General features: G+C 38.3%; 1 protein-coding gene across 7 annotated transcripts in view; it reads left to right on the forward strand.

Moving 5' to 3' along the window:
• Nucleotides 1–1,196: 1,196 nt before the first annotated feature.
• Nucleotides 1,197–19,606, forward strand: part of LOC143034432 (ADP-ribosylhydrolase ARH3-like) — a 36,592-nt gene continuing 18,182 nt past the window's right edge. For 4 of the 7 annotated variants that reach the window (XM_076200478.1, XM_076200477.1, XM_076200480.1 and 1 more), the window contains exons 1-4: nt 1,197–1,313; nt 4,514–4,676; nt 6,637–6,736; nt 13,527–13,675. In XM_076200478.1, coding sequence (XP_076056593.1) covers nt 4,538–4,676; nt 6,637–6,736; nt 13,527–13,675 — 388 coding nt within the window. In that variant the 5' untranslated portion in view covers nt 1,197–1,313; nt 4,514–4,537. Of the gene's footprint in view, nt 1,314–4,513; nt 4,677–6,636; nt 6,737–8,319; nt 8,371–13,526; nt 13,676–19,606 lie in introns of those variants that run through there. The other 3 variants (XM_076200479.1, XM_076200482.1, XM_076200483.1) reach the window with 3 other exon arrangements.

Raw genomic sequence — 19,606 nt, forward strand, 5'->3', positions numbered from 1 at the left:
CCGCCTGCCTCCCCTCGTACCGCCACTGACTCAACTCTACAGAATCTCAAACCCAACCTGGGGAAAAGCAGGCAACTCAGGCCTTACCTGTGGCTTATCAGGAACGCGCACTACACGCGGGAAATGAACTCTACTCACTACCCGTAAGATACATACACACACCTCTCACGAGCATAGCCACGACCCACGCACAAACATCTACACTCACTTTTTCTTCGACTAAAATTCGCTTCCTTTCTAACTTTCTCTTATACTACATCTTCTCATTTCAGTTTACCTCCCACTAAAGATTTTTCCGTTTTTCCACCTTTCTCTACTCCTACGCCTCCTACCATTTTCTAAACTTTTGGTGATCCTAATCCCGGCGTCGGCGCCGCCGTCCAAGTTCCCAGTCCATTTCTCCCGAGCCACGACCACCAACAGCCCCTAATCGCTCGCTAAATCGCCCGGTGGCAATAGCCCTCTTTTATACACTACTATCTTTTCATTTTCTAACAGACATTCTTCCCCTCCCACAAAAAAACGATCCCGCGCAAGCGAGTGGTCTTTTCTTGCAAGTCGCAAGTCGCAACAAGAGGAAGTGTAATAATGGGAAGGTAAACAACATGAGCATTAAAAAAGTAACAGCCTAACTAATAAAGTGGTTAGTTTCACTTTTGGTTTCTCAGTAAGATAATAGAAAATGAAGGGAAAGCGTTCTTGGAACGAGTGTCGGTGCAGAGGCGCCTCGGTTTCGTCCTAGTCCAACTAACCTATTATGAGAACTTGTAGTTAAATTTTTTGGGGACTAACTGTTTAACGAGGGATGACTGCTCCGCCAACCGATACGGAAGTGTCGACACGCGGTACGAATGGTCCTCAAAAACGAACAAAAACGTATCAAATTATTAACGATAGCAGATTTGCCAACTTTAGAGAATTAATTTGATAAATTGCCTTACAAGTAAGTTATGTAAAGTTTGCTCTAAGCATTATTAAACCAATAACTTAATTGATTGTTTAAGTTTTAGCTCAAATTTTGAAATTGGATCCGAGTAACGATCAAATTTATTCCTTGGTAGAGGAAAGAGAACTCGTAGTTCAGAATTAAATATTACAATAAAATTACATAAACATTTATCATAAAATTTGGCTATGTAAATGTTATCCTGTTAAATTTCAAATAGACAAATCGTTTGTTATTATAATGTTTTCAAGGTGAATCACAGTTGACGTATTGCTGTCGATGGGTGGGGACTTGCGTTAGTAAAGTGCGCCTTTTCCAAAATAGAACAGCAACAGCTAGTAAGTTGGGTAGGAACTTCGTAATTACAGTAAGTACGGTAATATATAATTAGAATTTATGACTTGGTAAATTGATCAGATTGGCCTAATCTATTGGCATATAGAGTTCTAGGTTTAGATTTACTGTACATATGTCATATCATATGACATATCGGGAGGAAAACAGTATTAATTATTTTGATATATTAAATTTCTTAAAGTGACATTTGAATATAAAGTGTAGCACGAAAACTAACACGAACAGTGATAACTGCTGGCTTGAGTTTCATTGTTTGGAAACTCGCAGCTCCACACTATCTCAAAAGGTCATGGACATCAGACTGCATAACATGATTAGCAGTCAACAAATTTATTTCAAACATCACTGGATTTAATGACCAACGTACACACTACCAAGGGAATGTCACCTGAGTCATTTCCCCTGTCCCCCTCTTCTGTAGCCTATCTTTAGTTTTACTTTTTGTTTATCTTCTTGTACTTCACCTTTTGTAATCTATCTGCTGAAGAGGACCACAGAGAGTGGTCAAAATGCATAGATCTGTCACTTCAGATCTTATTTTCTGATCAATCATAGTGGGTTTTAAGTTGGTGTTTTTTTTTTTCTAGAAGTGCACACTTACTCAGTATTGAGTATAGCATTAGAAAGTGAAATACTTTTTTTTTTTGTAAATTATAGTACATCAATGTAATAGATATTTTTCTTGGCGGAAATTGATGTCAATAAACGTTGCTAAAAGTTATGAAAAAATTAACGAACTTGCATAGACTCCTTTAGACACCATCTTTGGGTAAATATTTAGTTTCGACCATGGGAGGAATATAGCAATAGAAAATTAAATATTAATTTTGTAAATTGAAATGTATCAACGTAATATGCAATTTTGTGTGCGGAAATGAAAAACAAAAAAGGTGCTAAAACAGATTTCTTAAGTAACGAAGTCGTGTACGACGAATGGTACGCCATGTTTGTTATGGTAGATGCCGACGTTGAAGAAATGAAAGAATGATAAATTCGTCTAAGGTAAACTAAACTAAACGAAACTAACCTAACCTAACCTAACCTGTGTTTAATAAATCATTACCTGCAAATTTGATGTCATCCGGCTCGCCCTCGTTGTCGTCGTCGTGAGAGACGTTGGCGGGCTTTTCAACCACCCTCAACTTGCAGAGTATACAAATTGATATTTAATTTTCTATTGCTATATTCCTCCCATGGTCGAAACTAAAGATTTACCGGTTAGGTTAGGTTAATTTAGTTTAGCCTAGACGAATTTATCATCCTTTCATTTCTTCGACGTTGGCATCTACCATAACAAGCATGGCATCCCGATCCTATGCTACCGACTTCGTTCATTAGCATATTTAGCTTGTAGCAAGGTATTTTTATTTTCATTTCCGCACACAAAATTGCATATTACGTTGATACATTTTAATTGACAAAATTAATACTTAATTTTCTATTGCTATATTCCTCCCATGGTCGAAACTAAAGATTTACCCATCTTTGTTTTGATGGATTCGGAGGTCGGAGAAGATGACAACGGCCTGATAACATCTAGAATTACAGGTACTGCAGTATTGAATTCAGGTTAGGTTAGGTTAAGACAGGTAGGTAGATTAAGTTGAGTTAGAATAGACAAATTTGGCATACTTTAGTTTCTTAGACCTCTGCCTCTACCAAAACAAAGATGGCATCTCAAGTAGTTAAAGTGGTTACATTTGATATGTTTGTTTATAGCTTTTAGCAACTTTATATAATTAATTTCCACCAAGAATATTGTATATCACATTGATATGTTATGATTTACAAAATTATTATTTGATTTTCTATTACTATATTACCTTTAAGTTTAATTTACCAATGTGTTAAGGGCCCCATTCACGACAGCGATTTTCAACCCCAACCCAGATTTCGAACATGGTCGGGGTTGGAGTTGTGGTTGGCGGCTTCGCCACTCACTGCAACAAGCAATTGTCCAATTTTTCGCAGTTGATCCGCAGTTCTATTGTGATACGATGTCTGATCTCGACTCTGACGATCTTTTTAATATTGCTGTTTTTTTTAGAGGCAGATAGAAAGCTAAAAAAAAAAAGTCAAAGTGGTGTAAGTCTTGGCTTCAAAAAAGAAACAAGCTATCCCATAATCAATTATTAGAGGAACTGAGACTAGAGCCTAAAGACTATATGAACTATTTAAGAATGGATGAATCAACATTTTTAGAACTTCTGTCCTTGGTAACACCAATCATAAAAAAAAAAACAGGATACGATGATGAGGAAGGCTATTACACCTTAAATTTTGAAACGAGTATTTCATAAGCATTGTTTTTCATTATTTTATTCGAGTATTCTTTACTTTTAACTTTCCATAGGCATGGATGTTGACGGTATATCTCAATAATCCCTCTTACGTAATCTTTACTGTGGGCTTCCATTTTTTTAGTTAGGCAGCACAACTATAGCTACAAACGCACGGTACGAAATTTTGGGCACAAGTGATAGATTTGGTTGTCCGCACCCATCCACCACTCCAACCCCAACACAGACATAAAGCTCCGCCCACAAAATATCAGGAAAATCTGAACGACTCCAACCCCAACCACGACCTGCAAATCGGGGTTGCGATGTAGGTTGTTTGAGCCCATCCACAAGAAAATTTGGTCTGGGTTGGGTTTGGAAATCTGGGTTGGGGTTGAAAATCGTTGTCGTGAATGGGGCCCTTTACAACATTAATTTACCCTTATGGTTTCATGTGGAACTAGTGAATTGTATAATTTAAGTTGCTCAAAGTTTGTGAACCCACTGTAACTTATAAATGATATATATATTATCACCAGGGGTCAATGACAGGTAATTGTAAGTTGTGGTCCTGCAAGATTGATGTCAGAAAAAATATAGTTAAGTTTATTTGGCATTGCATCAATATACATGAAATGCAGATAATGAAAAGAACATGTAGTTTGAAATAACAATTACAATTGCTGAGGATAACACAAAAAAGCATAACTGCCAAGCTTGTCATCAAAACCTGTCAGTGCTCTCATTTTGACCTGGAGGTTTAGTCACAAGAAACTTAAACGCAGTTATCTGACTAAATGTATAGATTATCCCATTTGCTGTACAGGTGGAGTTCTCACCTAATCAAAATTATCTTGCAACAACCAGAACAAATGTACAAGTTGCTAGTAGCGGGGAAAAAAGTAAAGAGCATCATGACCTTTCATTTCAGATAAAAGACTGTAAAGTGGCTACCATGTCAAAGGACCGATTTCAGGGTTGCCTTGTTGGTGCTGTTGTTGGAGATTGCCTAGGGAGGCCTTTTGAAATGCTGCGCCCAACAGACGAGAGACTTAGTGAATATTTCTTCAGTTTTCAGGAGCCTAATTTGAGGTGTAAGTTTATGCTAACAATTTAAAATTTTTACCTTTATTATTATTATGTATACACTTAAGATATGGTAACTTTAACCCTACTGCTATTTTAATCAGGATAATGTTCTGATATATATATATCTTACTGTATATATATACATATATTTATTTAAACAAGATACAAACTTCTGAATCACCCTTTATTCTACTATTTTGGACACAGAATTTTGGGGTGAAACCCAATATTAAAGATAACCATACAAGACAATATGGATAGGACAAACATTTGGTAGGTAGCTTGACTGAGAACATAGGCACTGGTATGAGAATGCACAAGTTTGTGGTATAAATAAATAACAAGAAAAATAAATGATCAATTAAATACAGGCATGAGTATGTACAATTTCGAGATCTAAATGTATAATACGAAAAATGAGCAATCAATTAAACACTGATTATAGTGGGTCATTAGGCTCCAAGTGATCCGCTGGCTGTGACGAAAAAAAAAAAAATATATATATATATATATATATATATATATATATATATATATATATATATATATAAAAATATATATATATCTTTGCACATGTGGAACACTTTCCCCTCTGTATCTTATTCTACAATTAGCCAGTGGGCAACCAGAGGCTACAACTGTACTAACCTACTTAGTCTGTTTTTGTGTTGGGGACACTTTGCATTCTACTTGGCAACCTGTATGGAGGGAATCACAGTTTAGAATCATATATTTCACTAAACCACATTGCACAAAATTCCCCCCTCCTTATCAAAATCCCTCTATGACTACAAATATTGTTTCAATTTTTTATTCAATATTTCATGATTCCTCTGAGCAAGGAGTATATACAAGAACTAACCTTTATGGATGATGTCACAGCTTAGAATGATCAGGCATTGCTACTTTATGGTATGAATCATCCTTGAGTGTTCTCCCATTTCTAACTCCTGGAATCGGTTTCGTCCACCTAACCCCACATATGTCCTCTCCTACCCCAGCCAATTTCTCACCTTGGGTGACATCAGTTACCTAGAATCTGTTTTATATGACTATCCCACTTTCCTAGTTGTTCGCTTACAGAATGCACAATTTTTGTCAATAACTCAGTCCCAGCTTAATACTTGTGGACTCAGACAAGGGAAATACCCTAAGTTGGATACCTCACCACCTGCCAACCTAAAGGGTGCATTAGGGAGGAGACGGTGGGCTCGTACTTGTGAAGTGTCATGTACGCACTACATAAGGGAGGGGGGCCCAGGTGGTAATACTACCTATGGCCTACATATAATTAGATTCATGAGTACCCTGATTCCTGATATGCACCTAAACCTCTAGACCTACATATATATACAATCCCAGCATTACAGAAGGATATTTTTGTTTATTATGTTTTTATTATAGTTTCTGGGTGTTATGTAGGAAAGAATTTTGTTCATCATTGAGGTAGTATTTAGTGTTTGATGATAGATATTGAAAATTAAGTGCTTTGTGTTGGAAGTAATCTTCAATTATAGCTTTCAGGTGCAGTTCGTGTGATTTGAAATAAAATCTCTACTGGGGCATTGAGTGAATCAGAATATGCAGTTGATAATTTAAGGACTTAATTAGAAGACCCATGGATCAGAGTTATACAATATTCTTCATGTTCATAGACATTTTTTAAGTTTTACTATCCCTCCATTGAGTTGTCCTTAATCTTGGCCTTTCTACTGTACTCATGCTTTTGTGGCAGGGTTGTAAGAATGCTACCATTATGTTCCCATGTGTATTGTAAAATGCAACTAAAGTGGAGCTGTGGGACTAGAAAGGACCTTTCTGTATTTTTCTTTTGCAAAGAGTCAAGACATTTCTTGATTTTTCCACTCTTTTTACAGTGGGAAAAGGCCATTTATATATGCACATATTTTGAATAAGTTAGGTGCCTCTTCATAATTTCATAGCATCTCACATTTTGATTTGCAGTACCTTACAAGCCATACACTGATGACACCGCTATGACCAGATGCGTTGCTCAATCCCTTATTGATAAGAAAGGTTTTAATGCAAGGGATATGGCTGTAAAGTAAGTAGTGTTTGTTTTGTAAGATTTTACATTTTGTAGGGTATATTTCACTGGTAGGTGTAGAAAATGTTAATCCCCAGGTCCTGATTATATTTCCTAAATAGAATAAAATGGGATGAGAGAATAAAATCTGTTGAGTATGTTACCATTGTAAAGGAATTGTAATTGTAATAGACTTAATTCTTTTGCCATAGTGAGATTCCCTAAGCAGAATAAAGTCATCGATCTTTAGCAAGAATAACCTGAACAGTATATCACCATAGAAGGGGTTAGAGGGAGGAATTGGCCTTTAATGGTTGCACACACACACACAATAGCGGGTCACTACGAACATAGCTCTCTTCCTGTAAAATACAACTAGGTAAATACACACACACACAGTTATAGAAGAAACCTGAAAAAAACAGCTTTCCACTCACAGCAGGGAGGTCAGGAACAAATTGGACGAGACAAGTGTGTGCAAAAACCATACACGAATTTAAGAGCAAGCTAGACACTGAGATACAAAGGTGGGACACCACGAGCATAGCTCCCCTTCCCATAAGATACAACTAGGTAAATACACACACACGCCAGTATATAAAGGAGGAAACGAGGAAGACCCAACAAATTACAGACCAATTTCCATTACAAACACGGTAGCCAAGATTTGTGAAAAAGTTGTCAAAAATAGATGGATAAAACATCTGGAGGAGAACAATATACTAAATCGGAGACAATTTGGACTTAGACAGGAAAGATTATGTGCCACAAATTTGATCTGTTTCTACTTGAGACTGTTAGATATAATACAAGAAAGGGATGGATGGACTGATTGTGCTTTCAGAGACCTACAAAAAGTTTTTGACAAAGTACCACACAAAAACTATTAAGAAAACTGGAAACCATAGGAGAGATACAAGGTAAACTGTTGAAATGGATGGAGGATTTCTTGCATGGAATAAAAAGGAAATTAGTGCTTAGAGATAAGAATTCTATTTGGGAAGAAGTGATTAGTGGAGTTCCACAGGGATCAGTATTGGCTCCAATTATGTTTGCTATTTATGTGAATGACATGGATGAGGTTGTGGAATGTTACATGAGCTTCTTTGCAGGTGATGCAAAACTAATCCCTTTTAGCCTCACATAAATTCAGTCTTAGCCCTGTGGTGTTGTAGGCACAATTGCCACATCATACAACTTTATTTGTTCATCCCTAGATACCCATTTTACATGCCACTTTTCATTCTTCCAAACATCTTACTTGCTTCTTTTACCCTATAATTAACCTCCAGCCCCCACTTCTCCATTCCCAGCTACATGTGACCCTAATACTTAAAACTCTGTACCCTCTCCAGTCTCTCCTTTAAGACTTACCTCCAACTCACTGCCACCCTCTCCCCTTGTACATCTCATCACCTTACTTTTTGCCCACATTTACTTTCAACTTTATTTTCTCTTATACCTTCCCAAAATTTGCTACCAGCTTCCTTAAACTCTCCTCTGACCTGGCCACAAACAATGTCCTCAACAAACAACAACTGGCTCACCTCCCAATTCCTCCACACTTACTAATCATCTTTTTTTATCTTGGTTCTTTCTAGATGAATGGTCATCCTTGACCCCTGTCTACTGTGTGGGTCAGAAGTTATGCAGTAAGCTCCACTTCTCATGTAAAAACTTTAAGCTGCCCTTAACAACTTTCTCCCTCTCCTATACACCTGCAACACCTCCTGTGGTCTCTGTCATAAGCATTCACCAGATTCATAAAAGCCTAAAATGCATCTTTTCCTTTTGGCAAAAACTTTTCGCATATCTACCTTACTAAAAATTTTGTATCTATGTATCTTCTGTTTCCAAACCTACAATGTTCCTTCTTAATAATTACTCCTGTTCCCCTCTAAATTCTCTTTTAAAACCCTCCCTTATGCATTTGCAATCATGTGATTCATCTAAAACTACTGCATTCATACTTGTTCCCTTCTCCTTTGTTAAGCAGAAGTATTTAAATAATCCTCCGGTCCTGTGGACCATTTCCTTTCCATAGGCACATATTAAACACAGTTAAACAACACATTTGATACTCGTGACTTTCAGCCCACATATCAAAGACCTGACTGCAAGAGTCAACAAGAAAACAAACCAACTTAAAGCACTGTCACTGACTTTGGACAACAGAAACTCTAATGATCCTCCACCAAGCAGTTCATAAGAACCACCATAGGCTATGCTCCACAGCATAGTTCTAACAATCAACAAGACAACAAACAATTTATAAACTTTACAGAATGGAGAATTGAGAGTTATTACAGGATGCACAAAAAGCATCCCTATTGGACATCTATACAGAAACCAGATTCCTCCCCCATAGAACACCACATGCAAGTGACAGGAACACAATACTATGTCCAAACCCTAGATACTACATACCTCAAGCACCACCAGTGGAACACAACAAAAAAGCTGCAACAGCTGCATACTACTCAAACATAACAACCTACCATCTCTACCACACAAAACGTGCACACTCTGATGACCAAACAAGTGCTTCAAGGCAGACCACCAAACCCAATACTCCAACAGCAGCCCCTAGACATAAACCCCACAGAAAAAGGAAAGAGGATACAGAAAACCTTGTACTGCAATGTCCCACACAATCCACCTCTAGACAGCAATACAATACAATATAATATATTTTCCCTGAGTTACTTATGGTCCTGCCTAAAGGCTGTTACCAGTTATCTGAAAGCTACAGGTCTTCTGCAAGATAGACCAGGGATAACGGATTGATTGATATAACTGACAGTTGCAAAGATGAACCAAAACTAATCTACCAATTTGTTAAAGGTAAATTGAGGCACTGGGAAGAAATCATTAAGTTGAAAGTAAGTGGAACAGTGTATGATGCTGCCAAAATGCAAGTTGAAATACTGAGCAGTACCCAGTCTTTGTTTACTACTGATAGTTATTTTGAGGACAAGGAGGGAATTTCCAGTGGAGTGGAGGGGGGTTGTATGATGTAAAAGGTACAAGAGGTGTAAACATTGTTGGAGGCACTAGAAGTAAGAAAGTTCACAGGCCCTGATGAGATCTAAAGTTGGGTACTCAAAGAATGAAAGGAGCAACTAATGGACAATTTTTTTTTTTTTTTTTTATATTCTTTTCCGCTATGAAAAAATAAATTTATTGGAAATTGTATAACATTGTACCAATTTATAAATATGGGGACAGCGGGAGTCCTCTAATTTATAAGGGCAGGATGGAAGGAAGTTATAAATGGAGTCTCACATTGGTCGGTGTTATCACAGTAATGTTCTTGATATATGTTAATGACATGATGTATGATTTGACCAGTTATTCCATCTTGTACATTGACAATGCAAAAATCATGAGGAGGGTAAGGAATATGGAAGATAGTAGGATGTAATAAGATCTTGATAGGGTATAGAGTGGATTTGGGAGTGAGAAATTAATTTCAATATAAAGAAATGCAAAGCATTTGAAATGAGTGTAAGAATGGTTAATGATTCAGTCATTCATTGTCTTGAGTTTCACAAAGTTGAAAATCTGCAGCCAAACAGTGACTGACAATAGTCCTTAGAACCTTCCACAGATCTCTGTAACTTTGGACTGTTTATGTTGTGTCAGAAGGACTCCACTGACTGAAATTTGTTGGGAGAGGAGAGCAATCACTGGTTGTCAGCTCTCTATATGTGTGAGAAAGTGTAAGAAATACAGCTACAGTTGATAAGAGACCTTGGTCCCTATTTAGAGACCTAGTGTCAATCCTGCAGGGCTGTGCATTCTGAAGGAGGTGAGAGGGTTGACAGGTTTTGAAAACAGACATGTTTGCTGTCCATCATGCAGGACCACCACCGTTCATTGGTCCTTGGGTAATGATTTAATTACCAAAGCAAAGGAAGAGAGAGACTTGTGAGTGGTGATAATGGGAAGTTTGTGTCACCAGAAACACATGTGAAAAGGATCATTGGGGAAACTTTTAATCTAACCAAGACCATAAGAGTAGCATTTCACTACATGGGGAAATACATGAAGATCATTGAAAACTAGATTTACCTGAGACTGGAATATGCAGCAGTGGGGGTGGTCCTCACATGAAAAGAAAGATATAAACAAGATAGAGAAAATTTAAAGAACAGTTACTGAAATGTTTACAGATCTTGCTGATAAATCATACGAGGCTGCCATGTTAGATAGGAATAGTTTGGATAAAGAAGTAGTAAAGTCAAACAATATGGGACAATTAAGATCAGAATTGACCATTGGCAACAGGGATGGGACCCAATGAGTATATCGCTTATCCTATATACTACAGCTTGGTAAATACAATAAGATAAATGCATACTTAACTGTAGCAACTGCCCCACCAAGCAACCTCCTTAACATAACCAGCACATAACTTTGCCTGACATGACAATGTGCTCACTCTCCCTAGAACTTGGGAAACTATACATAATACATGACCTCCTTTTGGACTACTTTCCAATAAAGTTCACCATAGAACTAGAAGGAAAAATGCAACCAAAACATAGAGGAACATTCACAAACTATAAAAAAAGGACAAAAAATACACAGTAAATAGAGAAAAAAATGTAAACCTTCAACAAACCAGTTTGGGTCTATTGATAGAACAGTGGATGAGATAGCAGTAATTATTCAGAAGGCAAGCAAAAAGCAAATTCCAAAAGGCTACAGAAAAAAAAAAAAACCCTACTACACAGAAGAGGTAGTCATCCTAAAAAAAAAAAGGAAGAAATGAAGTAAAAATGAAACTAGATGTAACGGAACAAGAGAACTATAACAAGTGATGACATCACAAACCTAATAAACAAGAAGAAGGAAAATTGCAAAACGAATATAATGAACAGAAAAAGAAAGTTTGACAACTATGAAAATTATCAACAACTCAATTTTAAACCAACCCTGCACCCACGAAACAGTCTCTTCTTCCTTATAAGGGAAGTAGTCAGCCAAGGTGTGCACCCATTCCACTCCCGTCCACAACCAATTTTTCTTCTCATCTTAGCTTCATGTGGATGAAGGGTCATTCCTGTCTCTTGCCCATTGCCCAGGTCAGAAGCGGCACATTTCTTTCTGTGATTAGTCATGCCATTAGTTTGGATATGGTGAGGGTAATGAAGTTGGTGTGTAGGATGCTGGATTTCTAGTGGTTCATTTTAAAATGGGTATTATATGGGCTCTTTTTCCAGATTGTTAGAATTTTGTTTTACAATCAGGAGTGTAGATATTTAAGATCCAACCTGGAACTTCTCCATGGGAGTTTTTCAATTTCTTTATTCCCCCTTCCATTTATTTGTTGGAGAATGAGGGAGCAGGGTTAGTATCTGTGTCTGGTTTGACACTTCATATTTAGATTTATTTATTTATTTTATTTTTTCTATTTTCTGTGGGTATGGCTAAGTGGGTTAAGGCATTGTTACTTGTGGCGAAGGTCGAGGGGATGGCAGTTCGAATCCTGCCACTGGCGAAGTTGAACCAAGGGCATGGTTCATTAGATTCCATGCTACAAAGTCCTGTGTGAAGAGCACTGTCCTAGCCGATAAGGGCGAGTTTGTGACTTTAAACCATATCATCATCATATGGGTTAGCCTTCTACAGCACATGGGAATAGAGTGGCAGTATTCTTTGCCTGCACCACAAAAGTATAGGAAACTGAAGAGGTGCAGACTTTAAAGTAGTTATGGATTAATTCAAGGAAAAAGCAGTAGGGAGAAACAGTGGAAGTAAAAAAAAAATCAAATAGCTCAAGATTCCTGTATGAGCAGAGATTTGTCTGACATTCATGAATGCTGTGTGGGTTTGGTCTACAAGGGTGCCTCTCAAGTCCTTAAAATATTGTCTGGGAAAGGAAAAACAGCAGAAATAAAGAGCAGCTTGGCCTTCCTGTGTGAATACAGATTTGTGTCTGACAGATGAATGCTGTGTCGGCCTTATGTGAAGTGCCTCAAAACTCCTTAAGAAGTACTGATTGCATGTACAGGTAAACGTCGACTTACGATGGCCGCGACTTACGATTGTTCGACTTTACGATGACGACGACGACGACGACGACATGATAATTTAACCCCTTCCATACGGTGCCGCACACGTAGGCGTCATGAGGAGCAAGTGGATTCGCGACGCTGCCATATCGGCGTCTTGATTATATTTATTGTAGTCGCCCCTGTGTTTTTACATTCTCTCAAATGTGCCCTAAATCCCATTCTCTGTGGTTTTCAAAATTCGCGGGTGAAAGAGAGAACGATCGATATAAGCGGTGACTATATTTTATGATGCGAGTATTATTACGTCACGTCGTACGGCTGGCATTGGCTGCTGCCCGCGAGATTTAAGTCCGTACTGAAAATACATATTATAGTGTTTGAATATGGTAAAAAGGATAAAAATAATTAAATAAACTACTGTACATGTTTAATAGGCTATATTCATTATCTCTGGTGGTTAATATACAGGTAGGCTAGGTACAGTGACCACGGAACAGAGTGGGGATCGACTTACGATGAGATCGTCTTACGATGGCTCTATCGAAACCTAATGCCATCGTAAGTCGACGTTTACCTGTACTTTACAGTCAGGACCCTAATACGAGTACTAAAATAGATTAGGAGAAAAAGTATGATCAACCAATCCTTCATCCCTAGTTTTTTTTTTTTTTTTTTTTTTTTTCCAGGAGACTATAGCTTCAAAGATAAATATTTATTTGTAACAAAGAAGATTTGAGTTTCTAATTTCCATTTGTTTATTTTCTTTCTTCTTTTTTTAACCTCAGGTTTGTTAAAGAATACTACACTAATTCGAAGAGGGGCTATGGATCATATATACCAATTGTTTTCTTTAAGCTGAAGGAAACCCATTTCACTGATTTGTATGGCCCAGCAAAGCGCCTTGTAGATGGGAAAGGTTCATATGGCAATGGAGGTAACCGTACATTTGCTTTTATCCTTTCTTTCAGTAACATATAAACTCTTGGACTAATTTTTTTAATGGATGCTCACTCTCTAACATGCTTTCATAATGATCATACACTTTTTTTTCTTACCTTTTCATAATTTTTCACCATAAGTTTTCGAAATGTGTGGTCAGTTTTTTTGCATAACTCTAAGAATATAGTTCCTGTGTGTGCAGTTTATTTGCAACTCTTCAAGTAATTGTGAAGCTTTAAAGGTGTATGACTGGGTTTACATGTAGAAAAGCTTTTGCTTGTATTTGCCAGTTGTGATTTTAATATGATGGTTATCATTGTTTGTGCATACCTATGAATTGAAGTTGCATAATGAAATAGAGGTTTTGATAAGTACAGTAGCATGTATGAGCATGATTCATTGTCAAAGGAACTTACACTTGATTCATGAGTAAATGAAAATATTGTCTTTATTCTCTTAGTAAATTGTTTGTAAATGTTTGTCCAAGATATTTGAAGAGTAATGTGATTCAGATATGAAGATATGCCTCCTTTTTATAGTTAACATGATTTGAATATATGTATATATACACACACACACGCACACATATATATATATGTATATATATATATATATATATATATATATATTTATAAGTGGAAATGTGGTGAGGTAAACACAGAACTGAGTTTTTTATTCACTGACATTTCATCCCTACCAGGACATTCTCAGAATACATACAATTTAAAGAAAAAACACAATTTATATTTCATCCTCGCCATGTCCCCTTCAATCCACTGCCTTACCCTCATCAGTCCTCAACACTTCTCTGATGACTTCAACCATGTCACGTCCCCCCTCTGTCCACCTCTCTGTATTTACCCATCCTCTTGACCTCCTTGATGATCAAGCTGCTTGCTGCTCCTGCTAACTTTATCAACCTATTCCCATGTTTGATGTACAGGTAGAAACAATCTAGGCTGCCTTCACTGTTTTTCTTTTCCTTTTCACCAGTCCATTGTGGAGCATGTCTACCCTGTTCTAGTCTGGGAGATGACCAGATTGGTCCAAATGACTAGCGAGTTGGAGGTTTGGTGACCTCCTTCATTTTTGTGTTCATATGTCTGTAGCACTACTAATCTTTCTGTTTCTTGTTAATACACTAATGGGCAACCCCCACATGGTATATTGTAGACTGCACCTCTCTCTCTCTCTCTCTCCCTCTCTCTCTCTCTCTCTCTCTCTCTCTCTCTCTCTCTCTCTCTCTCTCTCTCCCCCCCCTTCCTCTCTCTCTCCCCCTTCCTCTCTCTCTCCCCCTTCCTCTCTCTCTCTCTCTCCTTCCTTTCTCTCTCTCTCTCTCTCTCTCTCTCTCTCTCTCTCTCTCTCTCTCTCTCTCTCCTTCCTTTCCCTCTCTCTCCTTCCTTTCTCTCTCGCATTCTCCTTCCTTTCTCTCTCCTTCCTTTCTCTCTCTCTCTCCTTCCTTTCTCTCTCCTCTCTCTCTCTCTCTCTCTCTCTCTCTCTCTCTCTCTCTCTCTCTCTCTCTCTCTCTCTCCTTCCTCTCTCTCTCTCTCTCCTTCCTCTCTCTCCTTCCCCTCTCTCTCCTTCCTCTCTCTCTCTCTCCTTCCTCTCTCTCTCTCTCTCTCTCTCTCTCTCTCTCTCTCTCTCTCTCTCTCTCTCCTTTCTCTCTCTCTCTCTCCTTCCTCTCTCTCTCTCTCTCTCTCTCTCTCTCTCTCCTTCCTCTCTCTCTCTCTCTCCTTCCTCTCTCTCTCTCTCTCCTCTCTCTCTCTCTCTCCTTCCTCTCTCTCTCTCTCCTTTCTCTCTCTCTCTCTCTCTCTCTCTCTCTCTCTCTCTCTCTCTTCTTTATGTTTTTTTGTTCTTGCCCCTGACATCTCTCTCTCTCTCTCTCTCTCTCTCTCTCTCTCCCTCTCTCTCTCTCTCTCTCCTCTCTCTCTCCTTCCCCTCTCTCTCCTTCCCCTCTCTCTCCTTCCCCCCTCTCTCCTCTCTCTCTCTCTCTCTCTCTCTCTCTCTCTCTCTCTCTCTCTCTCTCTCTCTCTCTCTCTCTCTCTCTCTCTCTCTCTCTCTCTCTCTCTCTCTCTCTCTCTCTCTCTCTCTCTCTCTTTCTTTATGTTTTTATTCTTGCCCCTGACCATCTCTCCTAATCTTGTACCTGTGGAACAGGCAATTTTCACACCCATTTTTATGAAGATTTGTCTTAAATTCCCCATGTACTTCAAGTTGAGAATAGACAAAATTCCATTTTTGCCCACCTCAGATCAGTTGTCAATCATTCTTTTCATTATTATTGTTGCTTTTTCTCTTAATCTGTGCAGTAGTCCTTCCGGATGTCTGGGCTTTGTGAACTCTTTGAAGCTCGTATACCTGACCTGTCACCAAGGAGGTCAAGAGGATAGGTAAAGACAGAAGTACTTACCTATTTGTAGTATACAGGAAAGGAGCAATGCTCATAGGGTCCTGTGTCCTATCCTTTAATATTCTAACATACCTAGACTCAAATTCACGTAAAGTTCCAACTTAAACTATATCTTTGATTTCCAGTTATCATCTTTGGATTTGAACTCGTGTATTGTTTGAGCTTTGGCTATATCACCGTCTAAGCTGTTCCACGTATTTATACAACTATACAGAAAACCATATTTCTTCACATCCTTTCGACCTTTGGTCTTTATTAAATTAACTTCCATGACCCCTTAATTACTTCAGTATGAGTCAAATTCTTGCGTGCAGCATTGACTGCCAAGTGTATGATGCAGCACACTACTCGCATCATGAAATATAAAGTCACTGCTGTATTAATATTAAACACAGAAAATGTAATCAAACCAGTTCACAGAATCAAGGGATAACTTGTGTACAACTACAAAAGATATGTAATCAAGATGCCATTGCTGGCATCCTTGAATACCCACTTGTGCCTCATGATGCCTACATAGGTATCATTCCTTGAAAGTGGCAGTTGCTGACAAGATTGACAAGTTAAACACCATATGAGGACGGAGCCTTTATTTGTATGACGTTTCGCTTATTACAGCGTTATCAAGTTCTTTAAAAAGATGTAATAAGCGAAATGTTGTACCAATAAAGGTTCCATCCTCATATGGTGTTTAACTCGTCAATAGGGATCATTGTACTAAAGTGGTTAAAGCCCTCTCGTCTTTAATCAGGAGACCAGAGGGGGGAGGCAAGATGGTCGAAGTCATCAGAGAAGTGTAGAGGATGGATGAAAGTAAGGAGGTGGATGAAGGGGGACATGGCAAGTATTAAGTATAGGTTGTGGATTTTGTGAAATTGTATGCACTCTGAGGACATCCTGGTAAGGACAGAACTTCAGTGAATCAAAGACCAATATTTTTCTATGTTTACCTCACACCTTTTCACTTATTTGTCTTCCTTACTCTATATACATACATATATATATATATATATATATATATATATATATATATATATAACAAGTTAGGTAGCCACTCCCACCCATTCCATCCCCACATACTCCACTCCCATTCATCCCCCTCCCTCCCTCTTATCTCGACTCCTGGATGATAGGTCATCTCTGCATCTCGCCCACTGCCTTGGGTCAGAAACAGTATCGCAAGACACAGCACATCCACAGCAAGGCCACTACATTAAATTGGCAACCCCCCTCTCCGTCCCCTCATGCAGAAATGGAGAAGATGGGGAGAAATCCCTTCGGGCTGCATCAATTTATTTTTCACACGTACTCCCTCACCCCCAATCCCCACTCCTTTTCATGCATCACAGCATCATCCATATACAAACATTCCTAAATGTGGAGGAGGATAGGGAGGGAAAGGTAGTTGCAGTGGGAAGCTCTAAGAAAATGACAGTGGTGAGTGAGAAAAATGGAGGAGAAATAAGGAAAGCTAAAGTGAAGGTAGTTCTTAAGATGATGAGAGCAGGTAAGTCACCTGGGTTGGATGGGTGTCATGCTGAATGTCTAAAAAAGAAAGAGGTACAGTGATGGTGGACTGGCTGGTGAAGTTATTTAATATTTATTTAAAAGAGGATAGAGTGCCAGAGGACTGGAGGAGTGCCTGTAAAGTTCCACTTTACAAGGGAAAAGAGGACAAGTATGAATGTAGTAGTTTCAGAGGGATCAGTTTGTTAAGTGTAGTTGGGAAGGCTTATGGTAGGGTTTTAATTGAGAGGATTAGGAGAGGAACAGAGGGAGTAATTGGTGAGGAACAGTGTGCGTTTAGGACAAGTAGTGGTTGTGTGGATCAGATTTTTGTGATAAGACAGATATGTGAGAAATTTAGGAAAAGGTAAGGATTATATTTGGGCCTTTATGAATTTGGAAAAGACTTATGACAGGGTAGACAGGAAGATACTGTGGGAGGTATTGCAGATATATGGGATAGGAGGAAAGCTTTTAAGAACAGTCTAGTTTTTAAAAGAGTAGTAGAGCTTGTGTATCAGAAGTGGAGAGAGTGAGTGGTTTGAGGTAAAGGTGGGACTTCATCAGGGATGTGATATGTTGCCTTGTCTGTTCAATTTATACATAGATGGGATGGTGCGAGAAGTAAATGCAAGGGTAATGGCTCGGGGATTGGAGACGGTTAAAGAAAATGAAGAAAAGTGGGAGATAAGTCAGTCATTTGCAGATGACACTGCACTTGTAGCAGGATCAGAGGAGGGATTGAAGAAGTTAGTAACAGAGATTGGGAAGGTGTGCAAAAGAAGGAAGTTGAAGATAAATGTGGGTAAAAGGTGAGAAGTACAAGGGGAGAAAGTGACAGCACCTTGGAAGTGAGTATTAAGGGAGAGAGATTGGAGGAAGTAGTTGTTATTAGATACTTGGGTGTGAATATGGTGGAAAAAGGAGTGGAGGTGGAGGTAGAATGTAGATTGAGAGGAGTAAGTAAATGCCTTGGGGGATTAAGAAATGTAATGAGATATAGACATTTGGGAATGGATGCTAAGAGGAGATTGTATGAAGGAGTGATTGTGGCGACAGCACTGTATGGGGCAGAGACATGGAACATAAGAGGAGTTTGAATGTATTTGAGATGAGGTGCCTGAGAAGTATGGTAGGGATTACTAGGCTGGATAGAGTGAGAAATGGGGAGGTGAGGAAGAGAACAAGGGTGGAAAGGGAGTTGGGAGATAGGGTTGATGAAAGAGTATAGGGATGGTTTGGGCACATGGAAAGAATGAGTGAAGAAAGATTAGTAAAAGGGATGTGGAAGGCAGAGGTAGAAGAGAAGAAAGATATTTGAAGATTACATTGCAATCACTGTGATCCTCTTCAGCATGTTTTTACAGAGGGTGGGTTAACGTAAACATACTAAGAGGAGATACATAAAGGGGACATGGGGAAATATCTCCTTTTAGTAAGTAAGTTAACCCACCCTCTGTAAAACCACACTGAAGAGGATCACAGTTAGTGATCACAATATATGTATCTTCAAATATCTTTCTTCTCTCTGATGGTGGGATATTAGGTCTATCTTACCAGTGTTAAAACATTCACTCAATTATGATTGTGTGTGTGTGTGTGTGTGTGTGTGTATGTGTGTGTATATATATATATATATATATATATATATATATATATATATAATATATATATATATATATATATATATATCACAGGAGAAAGGAAACTTGTAGACAGTAAGTACTTTCGTATATTACATCTTCAGACTAAATGTACTTACTGTCTACAAGTTTCCTTTCTCCTGTGGTTATTTTGCATTTTTGTATCACGGTGATGTGATTGCTTGCATATATATATATATATATATATATATATATATATATATATATATATATATATATATATATATATATATATATAATATTTCTGTATGCATGTATCAATCCAATACCCCTGGTCTCTCTTGCAGAAGACAAGTGGCCTTCAGGTAACAGGCAACAGCCTTCAGGCAGGACTTCAAGTCACTCA

Source organism: Oratosquilla oratoria, chromosome 17 (genome assembly GCF_046742065.1).
Source record: "Oratosquilla oratoria isolate Oo_2021 chromosome 17, ASM4674206v1, whole genome shotgun sequence".
In the NCBI taxonomy this organism is placed as follows: domain Eukaryota; kingdom Metazoa; phylum Arthropoda; class Malacostraca; order Stomatopoda; family Squillidae; genus Oratosquilla; species Oratosquilla oratoria.